This window comes from Pipistrellus hanaki (genome assembly GCF_964339955.1).
Source record: "Pipistrellus hanaki genome assembly, chromosome: 6".
NCBI classification, from domain to species: domain Eukaryota; kingdom Metazoa; phylum Chordata; class Mammalia; order Chiroptera; family Vespertilionidae; genus Pipistrellus; species Pipistrellus hanaki.
The window spans coordinates 60,454,551-60,479,906 of record NC_140508.1 but is presented as its reverse complement, the minus strand read 5'-3'; the positions used below and the strand labels follow the sequence as shown (position 1 = coordinate 60,479,906).

Sequence of the window (25,356 nt, the reverse complement as noted above, 5' to 3'; positions counted from 1 at the left end):
GACAAGGGCAAGGGAGAGGACTGCCAATTTCAGGAAATGGCGACGGCGGCGATGAAAAATAGACTCTAGATAGCGTATTCACGTTATTTTTGCTTGTGGACAAGTTCGGGGGGAAACGATGCTGCGATCTCGGCTAGAGGCAAAGGAGGTGTAGCTGCCGCTAGGTTGTAAGCTGCGGCCGGCAGGCTCGCCGGCATCGGGGAGGCGGACCGCCCTCGCCGGCGCAGCAGGGCGCCTGCGCGGCGGCACCTGTGCCGGACGCCGCGGGCTCGGACCGCCGCCCGGAGGCCCGCGGAGCCGCCCTCCCACTCACACCTCCCAGTGACCTAAAGAGATTTAAGTGCATTTTTCTACATCGAGTTTGGTATTTAAGAGGGAACTTCTCAGGCACTGGAGAAGAGTGCGTGAGGAAAACTTGCCCTCTCCCAGCAGCGGGTAGACTTCCTTCTGGACGCTTTTTATTTATATTGAGCTTAATCTGCAACTAGTTGTACATGCTTTTAGTTAACCACCAAAGGGGTTACATAATCGGAAGGAAACCATTTTACTCTGACTTCCTTCTGGGCGCTTTATTTACATCAAAGTTAACTCTTGCTCTAGCCGGTTTGGCTAACTGGATAGAGCGTGGGCCTGCGGACTGAAGGGTCCCGGGTTGATTCTGGTCAAGGACAATAAAAAAAAAAAAAAAAGAAAGAAAAAAAAGAAAAGGTTAACTCTCGAAATAGTGTACATGCCTTATTTAACCACCAAAGGGATTATAAATGGAGTGAAACCACTTCTTTTATCACTAATAATGACCTCTAAGCTACAGCACCCACCTGTTACAACCTTGTCACCAATCACAGATGATGTGCCATTTCAGACCTGACAGAGAAAGCTAAATCCCAACAAATTACTACACAAAACATAAAACGTGCATTAAAGATCAGTATTTTTTTTCTTTCCTAGGTTCCTGATTTCTCTACTCTAAAACATAGGGTTAATATTAATATTAAGAGAGCATCTTGTGGCTAGAGATGGAGGATTTTAATTTAATTTGGATATTTTTGGCATGAAATACAAAGAAAAAAAATCCATTAAACATTTAAATAAGTGATATTGCTGAAGTCATTGAATTGGTTCTCATTTAAGTCACGGTCATAGAAGTCAAGTAGTATTGACTGCAATGGGAATAGCTATTTCTGTAACACTAAGTACCTCACTTAAAAATCGAAAGGTAGCTAATCTTGAATTTGCTGAAGTACATTAAACATAATTTATGGCAGTAGCCATATGTACAACCTTATCAAAATCAATGAATACAGGAAGACTCATAGGCAATCATGATCCAAGGTACTATATTGACTATGCTGAATAGGACACTACCTGTAAGTTATTTGTAGAAATCAAGTTGCAGGAATATTTTAATGAAGCTCATTAAAATTATACATGGCAAATTGTAAATCTGTTATTTGAAAGGTCCTAATGAAACTCATGAAGGCAAGAGGACCTTATTTTCCTTTTTGATGTGAAACTATATATATAAATCAAGAAAGTAATTATTATAGATATTATGAATAGGTCTCAAAAGAAGCCTAAAGAAAACTAGTTAACATCCACAAGTTGATTAATAAGCTGCTAATAAGGCTTTTAATTGTATAGCTTGGTTTTTCATTGGTTCAAGTCCTAGAATCCATCTTCAGCAAGTGGGTAAAATATAGTACCAGGAGATCAAGGATCTCAAGCATTAAACATCACTCTTAGTCAAAGAAAAATTTTATCACATTTAGTTAGGATTAGTTGTTAGCAGACACCAAAATGTGTATATTTGATTTATCTGAATTAGAAACCATTCTACAAAATCTACTTTCCAGCTTATTTAGATCTTTACACCTTTAGCATCAATGACTCTTATGTTTTAACTACAATAAAAGTCCAGTTAAATCAGATCATTCAAAAAGCTGCCAGCCCTGGCCAGTACAGCTACGTTGGTTGGACATCTTCCCATGCACTGAAAGGTTGTCATTCAATTCCTAATCAGGGCACATGGCCAGTTTCCCGCTGGGTCCCCGGCAGGGGGTGTGCAGGAGGCAGCCAATTGATTTTCCCCTGATGTTTCCTCTCAAGTCAATGTTTCTCTGTCTCCTCTTCAACCTTTCTCTCTAAAAATCAATTTTAAAATCTTAAAAAAAATTTTTTTTAAAACTGCCATATTTCAGGAAGGTGAATATAATAAACGAAACATAAAATCTCAGGTGATAAATTATCATATGACTTAATCTCTATAGATTTAAGTAAGACCTTTACAGTGAGTACATTAACAATTTTTTAAAATTTAGAGAAAGGAAGAGAGAGAAAGAAAGAACACTTAGGTGCCTCCCCCAGGAGCCACAACCTGTATACCTGCCCTGACTGGGATTCAAACTTGCTGCCTTTTGGTTGGACAACACTCCAACCAACCAAGCCACACTGGCCAGGGCTGCAAAACTATAATCATGTGCTGTAGAATTTTCTGGAACTATGGCCTCTTACAGTTACAGCAAGTAAATCTGAGCTATCAGTAGCTTTTCCCCTAATAACTTTCAGTAGCAGCTCAAAAACCAAAACAGATATTAGATTCTTTGTCAATAGGAAAGATGAAAAGTTGAATTTTTAGTTTATTTTTGCCATTAAATAGCAATAAGTAAATTTCCTCCCCAAATATACCTTTTTAAAACCAGCACAGTTAAGAACTAAGAAGAAATGAGGATTGAGTGGTGGTAAACACATAGGCTAGGATATAGCTGTTACCTCCAGCTCCCGGAAATTGACAAGGAACTTTTAATCACATTTTGGAACCTCTTGGATTATTGTAGCAAAATTTTACCAAGTGTTTTTAAAAGCTATTCAGGACATCATGATTAGGTGTTTTTAAAAACTTTTGTGTTGAATATGATAGATTTTCAAGAAAAATGGGGGGGGGGGGGGAAATTAAGCAATATTCAACTCAAATGACCTAGAACCAACTATCTTATCCTCCTTACACTTACAGCCTGCTTGAAGTATCACCACCAGTTGGGAATACAGTAACAACTGTGTGCTGTAAATATAAAAATATTTCAAGAGTGCAATGACATAAAGTTTATAGAAAGATCATATTAACTTAAGACTTGGCCTTAGCTCAACATGGAAAAGCAAAATGTATTTGAAATTTGAATTTTTATTTCACAATAACCTGTAATCTTGATAAAAATAACCTGGCAGTTGAAAATGGGGGTGGGAGTGGTGTGTTTGGAGTTACTGTTAAGTAGATTATGGAATAATGTCTTCATAGTTAGCCAAAGCTAGCAGAAGACTTTAAAATGGAGCTCTGATGCCCTGGCCTGTGTGGCTCAGTACGTTGGAGTGTTGTCTCAGACACCAAAAGGTGGAGGCAAGCAATCAACATTTCTTTCTCAAATCAATGGAAACATATTCTCAAGTGAGATTTAAAAAAAAAAAAAAAAAAAAAATGGAGCTATAAAGTGTTTTTTTTTTAAAATATATTTTATTGATTTTTTACAGAGAGGAAGGGAGAGAGATAGAGAGCTAGAAACGTCGATGAGAGAGAAACATTGACCAGCTGCCTCTTGCACTACCCCTACCAGGGATGTGCCCGCAACCAATGTACATGCCTTGACCGGAAATGAACCTGGGACCTTTCAGTCCGCAGACCGACGCTCTACCACTGAGCCAAACCGGCTTCGGCATGGAGTGTTACTTATAGAGCTATAAATTGTTAAGTTACCACCAAGGGGTACACAGGTTGAAATAAATATTAAAAATTTATGTAGATAGAAATTCATATTTTATTTCTCCAGTGACATATTTACAGTTGAATATAAATTAAAGGCCTGCTTGTACACCAAAACCAGGTCCTTTGGGTGGTTCAGTCAAAGAGGTAAGTCCCCCAGCTGGCTCACAAGAGAAGCGTCCACTCCTGAAAAAGAAAAGCAAGTTAACATTAAATTGACTATTAATTATTACTATTTATAAATTTTTATTTAAAAAATTGTAACTGTTACCTCACAACAGCCAAGTTAAATATTTTTCATCTAATAACTAGCATAGATTATTTAATCCAAACATTTCAACTGCTGCAAGATTTTTCTCTTTGTAAAGTTAAACATGAAAACTGACATATCAAATATCAAAATTCACTATATAAATATGAAAAATATAAAAATAACCTAATATTAGCTCCCATTTATTGAGCAGTGTATATACATTATTAGTTCCTTTAATCTCAACAATGCCATGACATAAGTGATTACTGGCCTTACTTTATACAGAAACCAAGTATTGGGGAATTCAGCAAGTATCCCAGTATTAGAGCTTAACTACAGGAAAATAACTTAACCCAGAGGACATTTTAAAAAATCATGTTTTAATAAACCAGACACTACATCTTTTATTATTTGGATTTTATTGTGAACAGAGGGAATACACACTTATATATTTACTTTAAACAAAAACTTGATTCCTTGAGGAATTTGAAGATTTGGGAGGGATGTATCTTAGAAGTAGTAAATATAAAATCTATTTGTATTTATGTTTTTAAGCCATATCAGTAATAATTTTTCAAGAAAACAGGACCCAGACCAGGGTTGCTAATAGCCAGAAAGGAAATAAGAACAGGTACTTATATAGGAGTCTGTGAAGAAAAGCCACACAGAGGTAGAAGAACCTGTCTGGTTTTTGTTCACCCACACACATACTTTCCCAGGTACTGGCTCAGCCTCTGCCCTGTCTAGCCTCTGTTGCTAGAGCCCAGCTCAGCACCTACCATTTCACCCCTCCTATTCCCTAGCTTTGTTCATTTACTCTGTTCCTCCCCATAAATTTTAGCTGAAGAATTTCAATTTACATCTTTTTACTCCCTCTGGCTTTGCCCTTCACACCCTGTCATCAATCTTATAAGTCTGTTTTAGAGTCCTAGGAAATAACTTTTTATTGAGAGGACAGAAAAGTGATACCACAATCATTTATAAGATCTGTCTAGGCTGAAACCGGTTTGGCTCAGTGGATTGAATGTCAGCCTGCGGACTGAAAGGTCCTGGGTTCAATTCCGGTCAAGGGCATATACCTTGGTTGCGGGCACATCCCCAGTGGGGGGGGGGGGGGGTGCAAGAGTCAGCTGATTGATGATTCTCTCTCATTGATGTTTCTAACTCTCTATCCCTCTCTCTTCCTCTCTGTAAAATATCCATAAAATATATTAAAAAAAAAAGATGTCTAGTTATTACTAGTACATTACATAATGCAAGTAGCTAAGAAGAGTATTATAATGAGGAATGGCTACAAAGTCAGAAATTGGTATATTTGCATTTTAAGTTACTATGAAAACCAGATCAAAAAGCAGACACTGTACTATCAAAGCCTGAAACTTTCAGGGTAAATGGCAAAATGACATTTAGTTTAATAAAAACAATACTTGGCTTTGTATTTTTTTTATATTAACTAGTCACACAGGTACACCTGCTACTCTTTTACTAAGTTTCCTCTTGTAGTTTAAGCTCTTTATTCAACACTAAGGACCAATTTAAGAAGATTATAAAAATGAAAGTTTCTGGGACAATAAATGGAAGAATTAATTATGTATACTGCCTGAGTTCTTCACAGGATTATAGAATTTTATAAAAGAAGGTTATTTTAAGAATAACCTGGTCCAGATTCCTAAAGTTTGTTCTATGAAATGACAGTCCCATGACATACTTGAGGGGAAAAACAGAGCCCCAAGGGTTCTTATGTCTGCCTACAAATATTCTCCTCCCCCTACCATTCACAAAAAACATATTAAAATGTTATAAAGGCTGTAAGATCTTCTAGAAAAGACTACAAACTTGGTTTAATTTACTAGTCATAACTTTCCTCATTTTATTTGTAAACATTCCTCAGAATACAAATAAAGACAATGATCTAAGCCCTAAGCTCTATCATTCACCTGACAGTTACAATTTACATTAGGATTTTCACTTAATAAAAAACAAAAAATTGTTTTCCTGATAATTTATGATTAAAATCTCATCCACTAATTACCCTGTTCTCTTCATCACAATTCAAAAGGTAAATCTGATTTTTTAGCCATTTCAACACTATTTGTACATTCATCATTTTAACTCATTTGCATTCTAGAAAACTTGATTTTATACATATATATGAGAAAGTTTATTTAGAAAGTCACAGATATAGAAGTGAGCCGTAGAAGAAATGAGCTCAGAAAACAGGTTACTTAGGCATAAAAAGGGCCCTTGGAGCTTAGGAGAAAGGCAAGGAAAATGCACCTGAGGGAAGAGGTTAGGGAAAGGCGAGGGCGGGCATGCTTCATAGGAAGCTCCATACAGATTTTATGGTTTAAAGAAGTACTTTTAAAGAAAATCTACTTAATGAAGTTTAGTGCTTATTTTCAAAAAACATTGTTGAGATATATCCACCACTGTCCCTTTTATTATAAAACACACACACACCCACACACACACCCACACACACACAAATGACTTTACTGTCTAGAGTTATTCATTGGCCACCACGTATATATTTTTATATATATTTTATAGACTACTTATATGTTTTTTACATCTAAAATATTCTGCATCCCGCAGAATTCTGCAAAATTTAAGATGTCTTTATAAAACTAAACATGAAGAATTCAAATTGGATTCAAAATTATTTTTAGCTAATCCATACTGAAAAATAAACTTCTATTTAATAATAACTTAAAAACAAGTTTAGAAGTTATTTCCAATACTTTAACTTAAAATAAGAACAATCTCAGCACACAAATATTTGTTTATAATGTCAAAATAAAGCAAGCATTGTCTTACCATCAGTTTATATGAAAGACTAACTTAGGTTAAACCATTAAAATTTATTATATAAAAATAAAAGCGTACCTTGGCCCAGGTTTTGGCATTTTGCCAGCCTTGAGCTCATCAATAATATCTTCAATATCCTTAGGCGTCAGATCCTCCTATTAAAAAAATATTAAAAATTACTTTCACCCTAGCTGGTTTGGCTAAGTGAATAGAGCATCCGCCTGCTGACTGAAGGGTCCCAGAATCTATTTCAGTCAAGGTCACATGCCTGAGTTGTAGGCTCATTCCCCAGTGGGTGGCAGCCAGTCAATGATTCTCTCTCATTGATATTTCTCTCTCACTCTCTCTTTCCATCCCTTCCTCTCTGAAATCAATAATATATATATATATAAAATTACTTTCTACTTGAAATCTGTGCAAATCTCTAATATTACTTAGTAATAAACTTAGTTTATTGTTTGTCTTTCACAACTTACAAGTTATTTACCAAGATAGCGGCAACAGAATAACTTCTACATATAGTATATACTGCTAAATGCAATATGTATTAAGAGCTGCAGCTAAAGAGACACTAGAGTAGTGCTTTGGAGGAAACAGTTCTGCATTTGAGTCCTCACCCTATCACTTACTAGCTAGTAATCTCAGACAAGTTTCTTAGCCTCCCTAAGTTCGTTTCTTCATTTGTAAACCTACTTGAGAATTAAATGAGAAAATCTATAAAACAGAACAGTGCTATCTATGGCACATGCTAAACAAAAGCTGAGGCAGTACATCTATAATAATAAAAGTGTAATATACAAATCAACCAAACGACTGAACAGCAGAACGACCATCTGGACGACCACTGTATGACACACACTGGCACCAGGCCAGCCAAGGCGGGTATGATGCAATTGGTTGGGGGCCGCCATGGCCCCACAATTGCCCCACTGAGGGAGGCCCAGGCCACCCCTTGTGGGATGATTATCAGGGGGCTCTGCAGAACTAGGGAACTGAGGGTGTGTGGTTACGGATGCAGGCAGCACCAGGCCAAGGCAGGTTTGGGAGGGGGCAGGGCCCTGAGGCAGCCGGGGCTGCAAAGGCCTACCTTTGCCCGAATTTCATGCACCAGGCCTCTAGTAGTAAATAAAACAGCACTAGCAGGCATAGTAACTTAAAAGTAAATGACTAATAACTATCCCTAACCTAAAGATTTAATATCCTAGGGATATCTTCTTTTCCCTATCACTCAAAATTAAAATGAAGAAAATCACTATAGGGAATGAAAGCACCCTAGAAATCTAAAAGGCCAAAAAATATATAATTCCATCTTCATTAAAAAAGTTATACATATCCATTTCAGGCATTATGGCAGAATAACTATCCTGATTGAACTTCCTATTGTAACAACTACAGGTGCTTTTAAATTTCATCAATATACTGACAAAGAAATACCCAGAAACCAAAAATTCCAAGAAAATTCAAGTAGAGAAGTGGAACACCAAGCAAATTTGGCTTCAGGATTTCATAGTCTGGAGCAGCTATTTTCAACTCATGTGCCTCAAGAATTTCTTAAAATACGCAATACCTAACTACTTAGTCGGGGCACTGAGCTCTTTTCCCTTAGGTTGTCAAAAAAAAAAAGACAACAGCCAATACGACAGCCATCCGGTGTGAATGAATCAGCTACATCCTTTTTTTTTTTTTTTTTTGTCAGAATGGCAAGAAAAGATATTTTTGTTATGCTGCAGCATTTTAGTAATAGTGTGCTGTGAGATGAAAAAGGCTGAAAATCACTGGTCTGGAGGGGCAGGGGACAAAGCCCCAGGTCGTAAGACACATCCAAATCAAATGAAGACCCCAAAAGCTATACCCTCAATGTAAGTGTAAACAGAAATTAAACTGTCCCTTAGAAAAATCTGCTAGCTTAGAATCTTACACATTGAGGTCTGAGGGAAGAGTGTAAAGAGGGGGACTCTCTTTTGGGCATTTCCAAGAGCAAGAGAAGTAGCAAAGCAAATCTCTTCTAAAAGAATCCACCTTTAGTACAGGCTTCAAAGAATTTCCTTAAACAAATTTCTAAGAAGTATGAGCTAACAAGATATGAATGAAAACCATGATATAATTAGGATAGTAGGCAATTAAAAAAAGATAACTAGACTCCACCCACTGGATATTAAAAACATGTTTTAGGAAAAAATGCAAATTTAAAAATATTTAGAACTAAATGAAGAAAATATTACTTATCAAAACTTGTGAGATCTGGCTAAAACAGTACTAAAAGAGAGGTATGATACCATCTCTATAAAATTGTTAGAAAAAGCAATATAGTATTACATTATTAGTGTGACTTATACATATATTTAAAAATTTTTATATATGTATAAGTCACACTAATAATATACACTAAATTTATGATAGTGATTACCTCTGAGAATGAATTGAAAGGAATAGGATTTTTGGTGGTAATAAGAATGGTTTACTTACATCTGTAGGTTAATCATACAAATAATAATGACAAAAATAATTTCCTGAAGTATGGGAAGTATTATTATCAGTTAAATCTTGATAGTTATTTTTCTGTATTTGTATGTAAATTATTAAATTTTTCATAATTAAAAGTTTTAAAAATACATCATTACCTCCAAGACTTAAATGCAAAAGATAATTTTTAAAAAATCATCTGATGGGCAATAATGTGGAATCTAAAATTGACATTTTTTTAAAAGATTTTCTATTCCTGACATTTTTATGAGTAGGAAACCAAGAAAGAAAGAAACAAAAAAAAATCTAGATATTTATGCCAACAGTTTCTTCTAAATACATAATTTAGAAACCATTACAGGATGAGAAAACAAGTATTTTAAACATGACATCATACAGTTTTAATTCATAGTAAGTGAAATACTCACATAGTAGTTGTCATTTATTTGAACCATTGGTGCATTTACACAGGCCCCTAAACATTCCACCTCTATAAGAGTGAAAAGTTTGTCAGGTGTAGTCTCTCCAACCTTTATTCCTAAAAATATAAATGATCATTGTAAGGACCAGGTTACATTTTTTCCAGTTTTTTAAAAATTTACAAATAATTTTTTATTGTTCAAAGTATTACATAAGTCCCCCCTTTTCTCCCATTGACCCCCTCCAGCCCTTCCCTGCCCGCCCCCCCCCAGGTTATATTTTAATAACAATATGATTTAAGAAAAAAAAAAAAGAAAACCAATGATATAGAGGTATACAAAAAATATTTAAGAGCACTAAATTTCTTAAATAAAACAAGCCTGCATAATTATACTAGAAAATTCAAGGATTTCTTAAGTGAACACATTCCTTTAAAAATGATCAAATTTCAGGGGACTCATCTCCAGTGTTTGTCGTCAAATAGCAGTGTAACTGACGGTACAATTTTCATTTTGACTGTGATAATTAACCTACTAAAATCATATTAAAAGATTGGCAAAGACTCAGAAAATTGCTAATATCAAACATCATTAAGAATGTAACACCCTGGCTGGTTAGGTTCAGTGGATAGAGCACTGGCCTATGGATTGAAGGGTCCTAGGTTTGATTATGGTCAAGTGCATGTACCTTGGTTGCAAATTCCTCCTTAGCCTGGGCCCTGGTTGGGCTGCGTGCAGGAAGCAACCAATCAATGTGTTTCTCTCAAATCCATATTTCTCTCTGTCTTTCCCTCTCTCTTCCATTCTCTCTAAAAATCAATGGAAAAATGGATCAATATTAAAAAAAAAAAAAAAAACAACAACTTAAAAATAGAATGAGAGGGAAAAAATTACTCATATCTTTAGAGAAGGCATTTTGTCAAAATCTGACATAGCAATTCTACTTTCTGTAAATAATCTCAGTATAAAGCAGGTATACAAAGAGGAATATACATAAAAGTAACTGCAAAATAACTTAAGTAATAATAGAAATATGAGACATACATATTATGCTGTAGTCAAAAAAAGTACAAAAAGCAAACACAGACACATTACATTTATGTATTTAATAATGAAAACAATATAAAACCTAAAACTATTCAACTATTATCAGAATTTGTATCTTGAAGGTGAGGGGTAGGATTATGAATAGAGTTCAGATTTCTGTTTTATATACTTCAATACTGCTCAAATTTTACCACATCTAAGTACTTTATATTCAGTAACTAAAATGGTTAAAAAAACAAAAATCTCTTTTTACTTTACTTGATTATGTATAGTTATATGTGCAGTAATGATAGTTTTGTATGGAAAATGCCCTTTTAATTCTGTAAATACTACTATAATAAAACCCCATATCAAATTTCTCTTCCTGACACATTCTTTTTAAAAAAATATATATTTTATTGATTTTTTACAGAGAGATAGAGAGTTAGAAACATCGATGAGAGAGTCATCGATGAGCTGCCTCTTGCACACCCCCTACTGGGGATATGCCCGCAACCAAGGTACATGCCCTTGACCGGAATCGAACCCGGGACCCTTCAATCCCCAAGCCGACGCTCTATCCATTGAGCCAAACCGGTTTCAGCCTGACACATTCTTACTATTTTATTTGTCCAAAGGCTAATTTGAAAGAACCTAAGGATAAGATACTCACTCTTTAGATACCATATGCTATTATTACACAATGAAACTTATTTTGTAAATAATGAAAACTTTAAAATTCCTAGGTTTTCCAACATACTTACTGACTAGAAAAAGAAAAGATGAAAACTCAACTTTGAGGCTGAGAACTAAGAGTACAAAGTAAGAAATAAATGCAGACAAACAGTAAGACAAAATTTACTCATGAAGTAGCGATCCAATGAGATCCCATAAAATGACAAAAGTTGGAAAAGTTAGGTAGAAATTGATCAACTCTAGAAAGACAATTATAATTTTCATAAAAGTTATAAGTATAATGGATCCCATACCAAGCTTCTTCTGAATGGCCTCCAGGATGCTGTCAGAGTTTCGAAGCATGCAAGGTGTTGTAGTGCAGATCTGAATGAAATACTTCCCAACTGGCTTTCGATTATACATTGTATAAAAAGTTGCTACTTCATATACTCTCATTGGAGGTACTTGTAAAACTTCTGCAACCTAAAAATAGAACATTTTTTTAAAACATAATTATAAGGTTTAATTATTGAGCTTGATTAAAAGCACATTTTGATACTGCTGCAATTTGGTAAAAACAGAAAGTTCTTCAAAAGCAGAAAATATACTTGTATTTGGTATTTGCAAGTTTTGAAAAAACTTCCCTGGGGCGGCTACTGTGCACCATAGTGATGGTTTAAGAAACCAACATGTGAGTTTCTGGATTTTGTTATTGTTGTAAGCTTGGGCTTTTCTTTGGGGTCAGAGAGAAACAATAATATTAAAAGTCTGAACTATAAAGTGGAAAGAATCTTGATCCTATTCTTTATATGCTATTTCCTGCTTTTACACAAACACATCCAATATGAAATAGGATAGGACAGTATTTCTTGAAATGTTCTCACATAAGTTTCTCATTTATTTTATTTTGCTCTACTAAAAAAAAAAAATACATTTTTGCTAAAAGGTATCTATGACTTAAAAACATACTTCAATAATTATTTATAAAGTTGGCTATTATAATATAGAAACCAATGTAAATTATTTATACCCCTCCCCCCCCAAAAAAGAAATACGTGGTTAATTGAAGGAAAAAAACATACATCTGGCTATGTTTACTAAGTATGGTATCAACCAAACTTTCTTTATAAGATTTTTTCATAGTCAAAAAAATAGTAAGGGTCCACAACAGTGTTAGGGTACTATACAAAGCAAGTAAGAGATAAATTAGCTAAATAAAAAATCTGCACTTGGGATTCCATTAGATAAACTGAGGACATTCTTACTCTCCAAGAAAGATGACAATGGTCTAGCCTAACATAGCAAATAAAACTTAAAAAGTGAAATAAAGTAGAGCAGAATCCCTGCAAGTCAAGTAGAAAATGTTAAAAATTAGAAGTAGTTCCTAGCTCATATCATTTAGAAATCATAACACTTAGAAAATATCTACATAGTTCAAAATCTTCATTGCAGTTGAGGAGGTATGTCCAGATAAAAATGACTTCTTAATTTAAAATCAAACATATTTTCTATTACATCACACTTGCTTATTAGTTTTGTGATTCTCATAAGAATCAAATATATGGTTTTGTATAGCACTTTATAAACTATACACTTTAACATAATACCACACAAATGTAGTTAAGTTAATAGAATAGGAATAAACTTGATATTTGGATTAGTACTGAAAATACAATTAGTAAAAAAAAAAATAAAATCTTGAATATGTATGAATAGACTAACTTCATTTAAATGGATTACTCATAACATTTCTATGGGTTGCTGATTCCAAGGTGCCACAATCAAGTATCGTATATCATATATTGTATAGGTTTTTGTTAAAACCTGTCACCAAAGATAAAAATATTATAAAGATTCACCATTAGCTATGAGCAGATCCTTTTTTTTTTTTAAATTCTGGTGTTTAAACAGTACATTAATTTTCAGAATACCTTGACAGCAAATTATACACATTTGGGATCTTTAATCTGTATTACGACCAAAAAGAGGGGGGAAAAAGAAAACCTCATTATAATGCTTTTATTATTTCTTGCAAGGATAAAAAACTCTACTTTTTCAGTTCTCTGTGTTACTAAGGGAATGAACAAAAACATTTAATTTGAGAAAACAAATAATTAAGACTTAAAACTCTTATATTTTGTTATTAATGAATGTCAGAGAATTTCTATACAAGAAAGTTCATACACAATCTCTACCCTTTTTTTGAACTAAGACAAAAATGAATTCAGTACCTTGTTCATAGCAGAGATAGGCAGCCATCCATTCTGTCTTTGGGCCAAATCTAAGACTGGAAGCACAGCTGCGGCTTTATGTCCTTCCGGATAGTTTTTTACAATTGCCTCTATCCTCTGTATCAAAGGAAAAGCACCTGTTTTTATATCTCTGGAAGATACTAAATATTTTGTACCATTAATTATAATATTAATTTATCGTACCTTATAATTTTCTGGTGTGAAATCAAATGGAGTATCTGGGTTATTCTCAGGAGTATCTCTGTGCTATACAAAAGAAAAAATATATTTTCCAAAATGATCAAAACTCCTCAAAAGTGTGAATAATTGTGCACATTACTATTGCTAATTTAATCTCTTCACTTTATTTTCAACACAATATAAATCAATTTATCCTTGCATAAAAAATGGCTAACCTAATTAGTTAATACACATGTGATGAGTATGATTACCCAAGTTAATGTTAGCAGAATTCAAAATTTCAGACAATTTTAGAAATTACCATTTAATGGTTTAAGAGAAGTAGCTATAGGACCAAAAAAAAAAAAAAAAAACCCCAAAGGGTTATCCAACTTGATTAGAGGATAGGATCTTCAAATGTAATTATCAAAACATTACTAATTATTGGAAGCCTTATGAAGGCAGAATTTTCAGTTTGAACATATGTGTATTTTTCCAAAGAGAGTGTATCAAATTGTCAAAGGGATTCACTTACTTTAGGGAAGGTACAAAAGCAACATCTTTTCTCCACATAACAGAAACTAGCCAACAGCTAGTTTTCTGTAACAGAAACTAGCCAACAGCAAGAAGCTATATTTTTTTCTCCATAAAAGAGCAAGCCCTCTTTAAAAACTGACAAGAAATGGCATGTCAACAGGAAATCAAATGAGTCACACTAAGATTAACACTTACAATGATTAATGTTTTGTATGTAAGGTGAACAAGAACTGAATCTCTTAATATATTAACTCTAGTTCTTTTTCAAAGACACACAAGAAAAAAATGAAAACTTTGAATAAAGATCTCAAACACATGGCATATTTGATATGTCTTTAGACAAAGATGATAAAATATAAAGCAGAAATATACTTATCGATAGTAGGCCAACTAACATTAAGATTCAGCCTGGGAATAACTCAGTTTACAAGACTATACCACTAACTCTTGCAGTCAATTGCCTTTCAACACCACCAGATTAATTCCTGAACACTGTACCTTTGCCAGAGAAAAGGGATAAATTATCTTGCATTTTCTGAATTGTGCAACTAAGCTGGGGAGTTCATTGACCTTTACTTGTAGTTAACCCTGGGAACCAAAATTACAAAGGCCAACTACCAATGTATTCACTCTATAACTGAAATCTGTAAATTTCAAACTAGTGCTGTTTTGGGATTTCCCCAAGTTGTTGCAGCCTCAGTATCTTCAGTGAACCAACATGACTGACTGAGTTTTAAGAATTCAAAGTGTGAAATTGGGTTAGGGCTTATTCATAGTAATTTCACCAAATAATAATCTAAATTCTTATTCTCAGATTTGCTCTGGAACCAACTTAAACTTGAGAGAGTCAGCTGGAACCACATATCTTTGAAAAATAGTGAATTCAATTATCTATATTTAAATAATGGCCAGGATATACCAAAGACATGGCTATTTAAAATATTTTGAATTATTATAACAAAGTTACCCAAATTTTCAAGTCTTTTCATTATGAAGAAATCTAAGTAATTACTTACCACAAATAATGCTCCTCCAGCTCCATTTTGCACAGCTGTCTTATGCAAATTCCTTATATGTCTTCCCTAAAATTTTAAGATAATTTTGTAAATCACAAGCCTTAAGAAATTTTTCATATGGATATACTTTATAATCCATAACTAAAAACAATAGAATCAACTTACAGAAGTAAAAGATCTTAAGAGTTATAGTCTACTACACTACACCCTCCCCATTCTATTTTCGGAGACGTATAAAAAAGCAGAAGTCCAAAGGTAAGGTTATTAACTTGCCTAAGGTCATACATAAGATTTAGTGGAAGAGCCAGAATCAAACCCAGTCATGTACCCTTTCTAAAACACTGTTAGCATACATTTGAAGAGTTAATATACCATTAACTTACATCCTTTCACTTTTGTGTGAATAAAGTTGGAGGCTTTCATTCATTTAGTGTGGATATTCATAAACATGTTTTCATTCTGTACAAATGAGTCATATACTCTGTATTAATGAGTCAACTGCATCCTCCGTTTAAATTCTTTACTAAATTAGTTTAGAAACTCCAGCCATAAAAAGTTGCAGAAAGCTGCTTATGACGGATGCTATAAAGACTGACGAACTCAATTGTTTTGGAAGAAACCCATTTGAATCCCCTCTCCTTTGCGTTTCATTTCTCTTTGCTCTGTTGCTTCTATCATTTCTACCTTCTCCACCTCTCCCCCACCCAACACTCACTCTCCCCAAAAGCAATTCAACCATGGTTCAGAAATCCTCCGATTTCTGAGTTCTTCTAAACATAGATGGTAGAACATTGGATTAGCAAGCATGGAACTGGCGAAGAGTTGGACAATTCAAACAAGGAAACATAATAGAAGTAAAGGTAGTGATTTAACTGTCGCTGATAAAATTAAATTTATTAGCCATCATAGCTATGTACTTCTGCAGTTTTATCCCAAATAACTACTTCTCTACAGAAAGGATTCATAGATTTGTCATATACTTCTACAAATGGGTAAGTTCTGCACCTTTTCACCTCTGATATTTTCAAATACGTTTGCCTATTATATCGATCCCCAGGGAAACCTATTAACTTTTTCATGCAGAGAAATGACATATTATGATTATATTTTGTTTCCTATCTTTATGTCAATTTGCTACTCATGACAACTTTTAAAAAATTACGCCTCACCTTACTTAAAAAAGAATGTAACAGAATATTTCCTTTAATCTATGGTATGTCAACTGTAGACAGTCATTATAGACAGTGGCTTAAACTATGATCATGAAAACGTTCCATGAATCCCTTATCTCTCATTTACTCTCTCATTTAGACAGTCACCAAGTCCTACCCATTTTACCTAAACAACTTTTAAATTCTGTTTTTCATACTACTTCATGTTTCTTACAACTATCCCCAGTTCAAACTCTTCTCATTTCCCTCCTACATTACCATAATAGCCTTCTAATTGGTCTTCTGCCTTCCAATCTCAGCCTTCTCCACATCTCCAGAGATTTTTGTCCTAAAATTATGATGGAGTAGAAGGAGGTGGCAGTGGTGGGGATCAATCTAAAATCATTCACTGCCGACAGAATAAAATCTAAACTCTGTGATGTGACATACCAAAGGCCTCTTCTCTGTGACCTATTCCAGTCTCACCTTCCACAGCAGGTTATTCCTTGACCATAGTGTCATGCTCTCTCACATTCACTGCCCTTGTATATGGAGTACCTGCACCTGCAACATTATGTGTAACCCTATACCTCCCTCATGCATCATGACCAAGGTTAACCTCCTCCTCTTATCTAAGGCCCCTGAACCACAGACTCTTTTCCCTAAGCAACATGAAATCACTTTATAGCACCTATTAAATTTAAATCTTCACTATACACACCAACTTTCCTCAGTAAAGTTGAGCGATTTCAGAAAGGTACGTTTAAAAAAAAAATTTTTTTAAAATAAGACTTGCAAACAAACCCAGTTCAGGCTTATTCTATGTCATTTTGGGCACATTTGCCTGGGCATCTTCAGATTCTCACCTACAAAATGGGATAACACCTAGCAAAGTATCCCACTTATGAAGTTGCTTTCCTTCTCCCCCAACAAGGCAAAGCAAAAAGTGTTTGAACATAGTCCTTAATGTTTACTGAAAGAAATTTCCTGATTTATAACATGCTTCCTGACTTGACTCCAAAAGCGGTGAGTCAATGTTTCCCAATGGAAAACCAGACCAACATGGTAAACGAACCTACAATTTATTACCAAATGTACTGAACTGATACTCTTTAGTAAATAGTGCTAAAGAGAAGGAAAGTTCAGCTATTTATATACTTAAAATGGAGACTGCATTCACATATCCAATAGAAAGATCTGAATTTGTAGTACGCCAAAAATGGCCTGAATACTTAAAAATTTGTCATTTTCTCTTTCCCCTAAATTGTTTAAGGCTGAAAAAATAAATAAATGGTTTAAGGCTATGTTAGGCAGAATAATAATGCCTCAAAGATACCCATGACTTAATTCTGGGGAGCTGTGAATATGTTAATATATACAGCAAGAGATGAAATTAAGGTTGCTAAAATAGGGAGATCATTCTGGATCATCATCAGGGCCCTTAAAATTTGGAAGAAGGAGCAATGTCAGAAAAGGATATGTGACAAATGGCAGAAGCAGGGTCAGAATGATGTGACATATGACATGAGAAACTCCTCGGCCTTTGCTGGCTTTGGAGATGGAAGAGGACCATCATCCAACAAATAAGAGCAGCTTCTAGAAGCTGGAAAAGCTAGGAAAACAAATTCTCCCCTGAGTCTCCAGAAAGAAGTATACCTTGATTTTAGACCATGTCATACTTTTAACCTACAGAATTATAAGACAGTAAATTTGTGTTATGTCACCAAGCTTGTGGTAATTTGTTACAGCAGCAATAGAAAACTAACACAGCCCTAACTGGTTTGGCAGCATTGGCCTGTGGATTGAAAGGTCCCAGGTTCGATTCCGGTCAAGGGCATGTACCTTGATTGCAGGCACATCCCAGTAGGAGATGTGCAGGAGGCAGCTGATTGATGTTTCTCTCTCATCTGATGTTTCTAACTATCACTCTTTCTTCCTCTCTGTAAAAAATAAATAAATAAATAAATAAATAAATAAATAAATAAATAAATAAAATATATTTTAAAAAAAGAAAAAAAAATGAAAACTAACAAATATTTTTTTTTTCTTTTTAATTTTAAGAACTTTAGAATCTTTAAGGCAAAATAGAGAAACCTTGGGACATTACAAAAATCAGGTTTAAAAATCAACAAATAGGTCTAGAAACATGGAAGCATGGAACAGATTCACAGATCTCAGAGGGAATCAGGGAAGGCAGTGGTGCTGTGGGGGATTAACTAAAGAACTTACATACATATTTACATATTTGTAGCCCATGGACACAGACAATAGTGCGATAAAGGCCTGGGGTGGGGTGGGGGCCAGATGGAGGGCGGTAAAATGGAGGACATCTGTAATACTTTCAACAATGAAAGTAAATTAAAAAAAGGAATATATAAAAAATAAATCTCTAATGGAATGAGAGCATTTCATTCTATAAAACTTAAAATTTAGAGGGGAAAAAAATGCCACCACCAAAGGTTCTACTTCTAGTATACTTGAATAGATAGCAGGCGAGTGGTTAGGAGCCAGTAGTCCCAGATTGTGAGAGCGATGTCTGACTGCCGGCTTAGGCCTGATCCCTAGGATTGGGCAGTTGGACATCCCCAGAGGGGTCCCGGATTGGAGAGGGTGCAGGCTGGGCTGAAGGACCCCTCCCGCCCCCCCCCACCCCCCCAGCATGAATTTTGTGCACCAGGCCTCTAGTGGTAAGAATAAACAGGTGAGTTTGGGACAATCACAGACATGGGAAAGTGGGAAATTCCTAAAAGGAATAGAGAGGAGAAACCCCAAATTCTGTGGATGACCCCATGCACATGAGGCAGATTCCAAGCAGCTCTGATAAAAGAACTGAACCAATATCTGAGTTGCTGCCCTCAAGGGAGGTGAACTGCAGTTTGGGTTCAATTACATTAACTGCTTACAACAACTCTTTGGAGGAATTAACAAAATCTAAAGCTTCTATGACATACCACCCACAACCAAAAAATCAGTCAACATAATCAATGGATATTACCAAACAATTTCAAAACAGCCACAACTACACTTAAGGATATAAAGAAAAATATAACCAATGACTGAAAAGGCAAAAATAGAAACCATAAAAATGAAACATGAAAATTCTAAAACTAAAAACACAATCCCTGAAAATCCCACAACCCTGTCACCCCTACAAAACTAAGTACTGGCTTGGGTGTGAGGCAGTGATGAGCTGTATACAGTGTGTCATGTGAGGCCACGGCCAGCATGGCCTGGGTTCAAAGACCTGGAGAGAGGGCTGACGTGCAAATTAATACACAAGACAAGAAATAGAAATTTGGAAATTATGAGGGAAACCAGTTGTGAACTTGGTTCGAGGACCAAGTTCCCATCTGCTTTTTATTTACTAGAATACACAATTGCCTTTTAGGGATGCAAACAGACATATCAATGGCAATGTTTAGTAAACAGTAAGATTATCAGGTTGAGGGAGTTTGCTTTCGGCCATTGAGTCAGCAGCACAGATATTCCGCCCTGTGATTATCAAAGGCCCATTCAGCTTTCTGACCGGACTTCTCACATTTATATTACTTTCTGTTGATCTTGCCTTCCTGCAGTATCAACATTACAGAAAACCACAGTAGTTACTAAAGGAAAGAAGAAAATAAGTCCATTCTTGATCCATAATTCATGATTTTCAGGCAATTCTTGACAATCACTTAAGTTATTACTGCATTTTACAGAAGATAAAATGAGGACCAAAGAGATTAAGAAATATGGCTCAAGGTTATTATACAAGTAGTGTCTTCCAAGCAATTCTAGATCCAGTACTAAGTTCTTGATATTTTTTAAGCAATGATGAGCTGAAAAGCCTGTTGCTGAAGAAAAGCAGCTGGCTAATAAAGCAGAAATTATAACAGAATAAGCAATGTAAAAGGTTTGAAAATGTAAATGCTTTCTTTAAAGGTTTCTCTTTTAGGAAAGCAATTTTATTAGGAACCTCTTTATTCATATTGTCCTATTCATTTTTCCTAGGTCATCTGATATCCCACTATTTGTAAAATATTAGCAGATATTAGGGCCTGGTTACATAAATTATAGAACTTACAATGGAATGAATGCTATGCAGCATTACAAACGACCGTATAAAATGTCTGCTGATAAGGAAAGCTGATCAAAACGTATTATGAGAAACAAAACAGGCTACAAAATAGTGTGAACAATATCATCTGATTTTTCAAAAGTTCTATTAAGTTCTATTAATTGCAGACTTCAAAATGTTAAACATTTGGTAATTTCCAAGTGATGAATCTATGGGTGATTTTCATTTTTTGAGCTTATTCTATTTGCCATTCTTAATATTATATTTTTTGGACAATACTTGTGCAATTGAAAAATTAAATTTGTAAATCACACCATCATGCTGTACACCTTAAATTTCTACAGTAACGTTTGTCAATTATTTCTCAATAAAATTGAGGGGGAAATGAACAAAACAATCTTATTCATCAACTCAACAAATATTAGGCACATACTACATACCAGGTAATGATTATTTAATAGAGAGAGAGAGAGAGAGAGAGAAATGCCGAAGTTAACCTAAAAGAGTATCATTTGCCCAGCTGGCGAGGCTCAGTGGTTGAGCATTGACCTATGAACCAGAAGATTACAGTTCGATTCCCGGTCAGGACACATGTCCATGTTGCAGGCTCCATCCCCAGTGTGGGGCATGTAAAAGGCAGCCCATCAATGATTCTCTCTCATTGATGTTTTTATCTCTCTCCCTCTCTCAAATCAATAAAAACATATATTAAAATTTTTTTTTATTTTCTTCCACTACCTTAAGTTTTTTTCAGTTAATTTTTTAAATTTACACCCTCTAACCTCTTCCCTCAAAAACAGAAGAAACTAAAATCTATCTGTATTCTATCTCCTTTCTACTGGTAGACAAGGTCTGATCCTCATTAGTCTCACCTGGGGTTCTGCAAGAGCCTCTCATCTATTTAGTCTCCCAGCCTCTGGCTCCCATCAAACCTATTTCCCTTTCAGTCCCATCCAGTGACCCATCCAACTCAGAAACCTGGCCATGTCCCTTTGCTCCTCGGAAACCTTTCACTGATTCTCCACTGCCTCTACGATAAAGTCAAATTCTTCAGGAGAGCATGCAAGGGGCTAGCTCCAACTCTCTCGTTTCATCTTAAGCACCTTTCCTCCAACAATGGAGTCCAGCAATACAGCTTGTGCTTCTCATACCCACAAGCTTTTTCTTGCCAACTATCAATAGTCATTTCTTGCATTGTCTTTCCTCTTATACAAGACTATTAACTCCACAAGAACAGGGACTGCCTAAACCCGATGATGTGAAATGGGGGGTGGGAGGATAAGAGTACCAACCTCACAAACAGAGACTTAAGAGTGTCAATAACTGCTGAAGCCGGTTTGGCTCAGTGGTAGAGCGTCGGTCTGCGGACTGAAGGGTCCTGGGTTCGATTCCGGTCAAGGGCATGTACCTTGGTTGCAGGCACATCCCCGGTAGGGGGTGTGCAGGAGGCAGCTGGTCGATGTTTCTCTCTCATCGACGTTTCTAGCTATCTCTCTCCCTTTCTCTCTCTGTTAAAAATCAATAAAATATATATATTTTTAAAAAGTGTCAATAACTGAACACAGTGCTTGGCACATAGAAAGTAGTCACCAAGTGCCACCTATCATTATTACTCACATTGTTATCTGGAGTCCATCAGGGCATGACCCACAGTAGGACCACAAACGTTTATTAAAAGACTAAACTCTGCAAATGACAACATTCCCATTTTACAACTGAGGAAACTGAGAAAAAATAACACCCAAAGTCACAAAGCGAAAAACGCAGGGAAGTCACCATCCAAACTCCAAAGCCCCGAACCCATTCTATTCTGCTGCGCCCCATCGACCTCCCTCTCTTCGGCTGAGAACTGACTCAACCCTTCTATTTTACTGCAAAGACAAAAAGGCTTCCTTCTTTCCAGTAAATGCCCTATGGTTACAATTTCCGGAACCTGCATTTTTAATTTGAATGTTTCAACCTTTCTGAGATTCCATCTGTTTGCCTAACACGAGATGCAGTTGGACCTCAAAACCACCACTCAAGTTTTAAAAATCCTGCTGTGCAGTTTGTGCTGCTGTTCCGAACTTTGCCGATATGCAAGGCACAAAGGAAAGCACTGTGGTCACCCTTCTCTTGGCCTAAGGAGACGCTCCTAAACCATGCAAGCCCCATCTACAACCCCAGAGTTCTCTCCAGAACAAAGCAGCCTGCTGGCCAAGGTCACCGGGCTCGCCGTGCAGGCCGCCCCAGCGGGAGCTCGGGCGCTGCACACAGAGCAGGCCCACGCAGGCGCCCGAGTGCAGGACCGAACAGAACACCGACGAGCGGCCCCTCCTCCATCCTCCTCCTCACAACACCAGGCGTGCACTCCCCAGGCCTGCAGAGGCGGCCGCGCACCCGCCTCGGTTAAACGTGCCGACCCTCCCTCGGAGCTCCCCGTTGCAGCACCCTCTCCGGGGGGGAGGGCGAAGGCCGCGGTGCCCTTGCCGCCGCCCGAAGGCTTGTCCGGAGAGCGCAGGGCTCTCGGGCGCTCACGACCAGAGAGAGGCGAGGAGAGAGGGAGAAGGGCGGCGCCAGTGCCCGGGCTCCTTCCGAGCCTCCTTACCCACTGGGCGGCGAGGCCAGCCGCCCGGGCCCGGAACGCCGCGGTGGAGAACATGGCGGACCAAACTGTCAGTCTTTCCCGCAGCTCCCCGGCCCGGCGAGCCAGGGACGCACGGCGTGCGTGCGCGCTCCGGCGTCAGGCCCAGAGCGTCCGGCGCGCCGGGCCGCTCCCTACGCCGGGGCCGCTGGGGCACGCGGGGGCGCGCGGGGGCTGCTGGGACCCAGGGGGCGGGGCCTCCGAGGGGCGGGGCGAGAGCCAGCCAGCGCCCTAAAAGGCCGGGTCTGGCCGGCTGCGCTGGGGTCCCAGCCTTGAAAGGAAGGGCGCTTTAGGCTCTTGGGGGAATGGAGCCGGGACCTGGATTTATGGGGTGAGATGCCCTTCTGGAGAGCCTTATTAGGATGTAATTCACCTCCTTTTTTTTTTTTTTTTTTAACCGTGGTTACTTAAAAAAGAAAAAAAATTCCGTTTCAACCCCTACCTACAAATCACTTTACAAATTATGGAATTGGAAGATGCAGAGGGCTGTCACCGGGTGAGCTAGGCATAGACCCTCCCTCCCCCAAGTGCCTTAGTTCTCATTCTTTTGCTTTGAAGATGCTTGCCGACTTACTTAAGGGTGAAATAATATGATATCTGGAGTTTGCTTCAGATCAAGGGAGCGGGAGATAGAAATGACACAGGACTGTCGGGCATGAGTGATTGTTGAGGCTGCGTGGTAGTTCTCATTACTATTCTCGGTACTTTCGTGGGTGTTAGAATTTTTCCATAATAAAAACTTAAAAAAAAAAATCACTTCCTTCTTGGTGTTTGGTCATCTCTGGAAGTTCCAGTAAGTACTTACTCAGTTACAGCTGTAATATGCACAGACCTTTTTTTCCTGCTGTGGAGCGTTTGCCAGCTGCTCACTGCCTCCTGATTTTTCCCTCCTCTGCTTTCTTGTGTTTCATGCCCTGTTATCCACCCCCTTTATTTTGCCCATTTTGTTTGCTATAACAAAGAGATAATTATGAATAATTTCTGGAACTTTCACAGCATCGCAAGGGTTTTGGAGATTTTTTTCCTCATTAATTTAAACATTCTAAAATATTCCATTGCAACTCCTGATGAATCATATTTTACAAATTATGGAATTCAGGTCACAGAGGGCTGCCAACCAGTGAGCTAGAAATAGAAACCAAACACCCTGGTTCCTTTTCCTTTGTTTTGTCTTTTATATTAGTTTGCTTCTCCAAAATCGCCTGCAGTGTTTCCCTTTAAAAGGGGGAAATATTCTGGTCCTCGGTGCTGATTTAAATTATTTTATTATCATGTTACCTAAATACATATAAACCCAATACAGTTATGCACACAACACTGTACTGACAGTTATTCTACAACTAACACCAAAGTATATCACTGATTAAATACATACACACTAAAAGTGGACGATACTAACTGATATGGCATGGATTCTTTGAATCTGGTGTGTATGCTTTTGTTAGATTCTATTAGGGCCTTCTCTAACTTTCTAGTCTAGATTAGTGCTCACGATAGCTTCCCTAAATATGCCTGCCTCCGCTTTCATTACCACATTTACCACACAATTATAACCTCCATAGGTGCAGACACCTGCCCTTCCCTACCTGTTCAGTTCAACAATTTGCGATGTGCCTGGCATATGAAAGATGTTCGATGTTTGTTGTCTGAATGAAAAGTTTGTACAGTATATCTCTGTAAAACTCAATGGAAAGATTCATTTCGTTCTTGTGGATAGGAGGGAAGTAACGCTGTTTCTAGCTCTATCGAGCTCATGTGTTTTTTGTGTTTATATAGTCAAAGGTCAAAAGCTGACTAAGAACAGATGAGCCCTTTCCATTTGCATCATTTTTCAACTTTTCAAAGGCCTTAAAATAAACTATCATTTTCCATTATTTACTTAAGGGATCTGTTTTGCAGAATTTGTAGCTCTTGGGAACTCCCCTGTAGTTCTTATGAAGTACACAATCTGAGTCTTACTCATCTGTCAACAGCTAAGAAATTCTAGTATTACTATGCATGATTTAAATCACCCAAAACAGAGAAGACGACTGAACTGGCCAGTAATATTTATGATTTTCACAAATATCTGACATGAATATTCTTCCTTGAAATAGAGGAAATGATAGAGCTGCAGATGGAGATGGATAGAGGAAGAAAGGGAGAAAGCGAGGGGGGGGGGCG

General features: G+C 36.9%; 1 protein-coding gene across 1 annotated transcript; it reads right to left on the bottom strand.

Moving 5' to 3' along the window:
* Positions 1 to 913: 913 nt before the first annotated feature.
* Positions 914 to 23,350, bottom strand: NDUFV2 (NADH:ubiquinone oxidoreductase core subunit V2). The gene is made up of 8 exons (XM_084887770.1): positions 23,158 to 23,350; positions 15,360 to 15,425; positions 13,831 to 13,893; positions 13,627 to 13,743; positions 11,710 to 11,878; positions 9,704 to 9,813; positions 6,891 to 6,967; positions 914 to 3,937 (listed from the first exon to the last, which is right to left on the bottom strand). The coding sequence occupies exons 1-8, from the start codon at positions 23,209 to 23,211 to the stop codon at positions 3,844 to 3,846; spliced, it is 750 nt and encodes a 249-aa protein (XP_084743896.1). The 5' UTR covers positions 23,212 to 23,350; the 3' UTR covers positions 914 to 3,843.
* Positions 23,351 to 25,356: the final 2,006 nt, after the last annotated feature.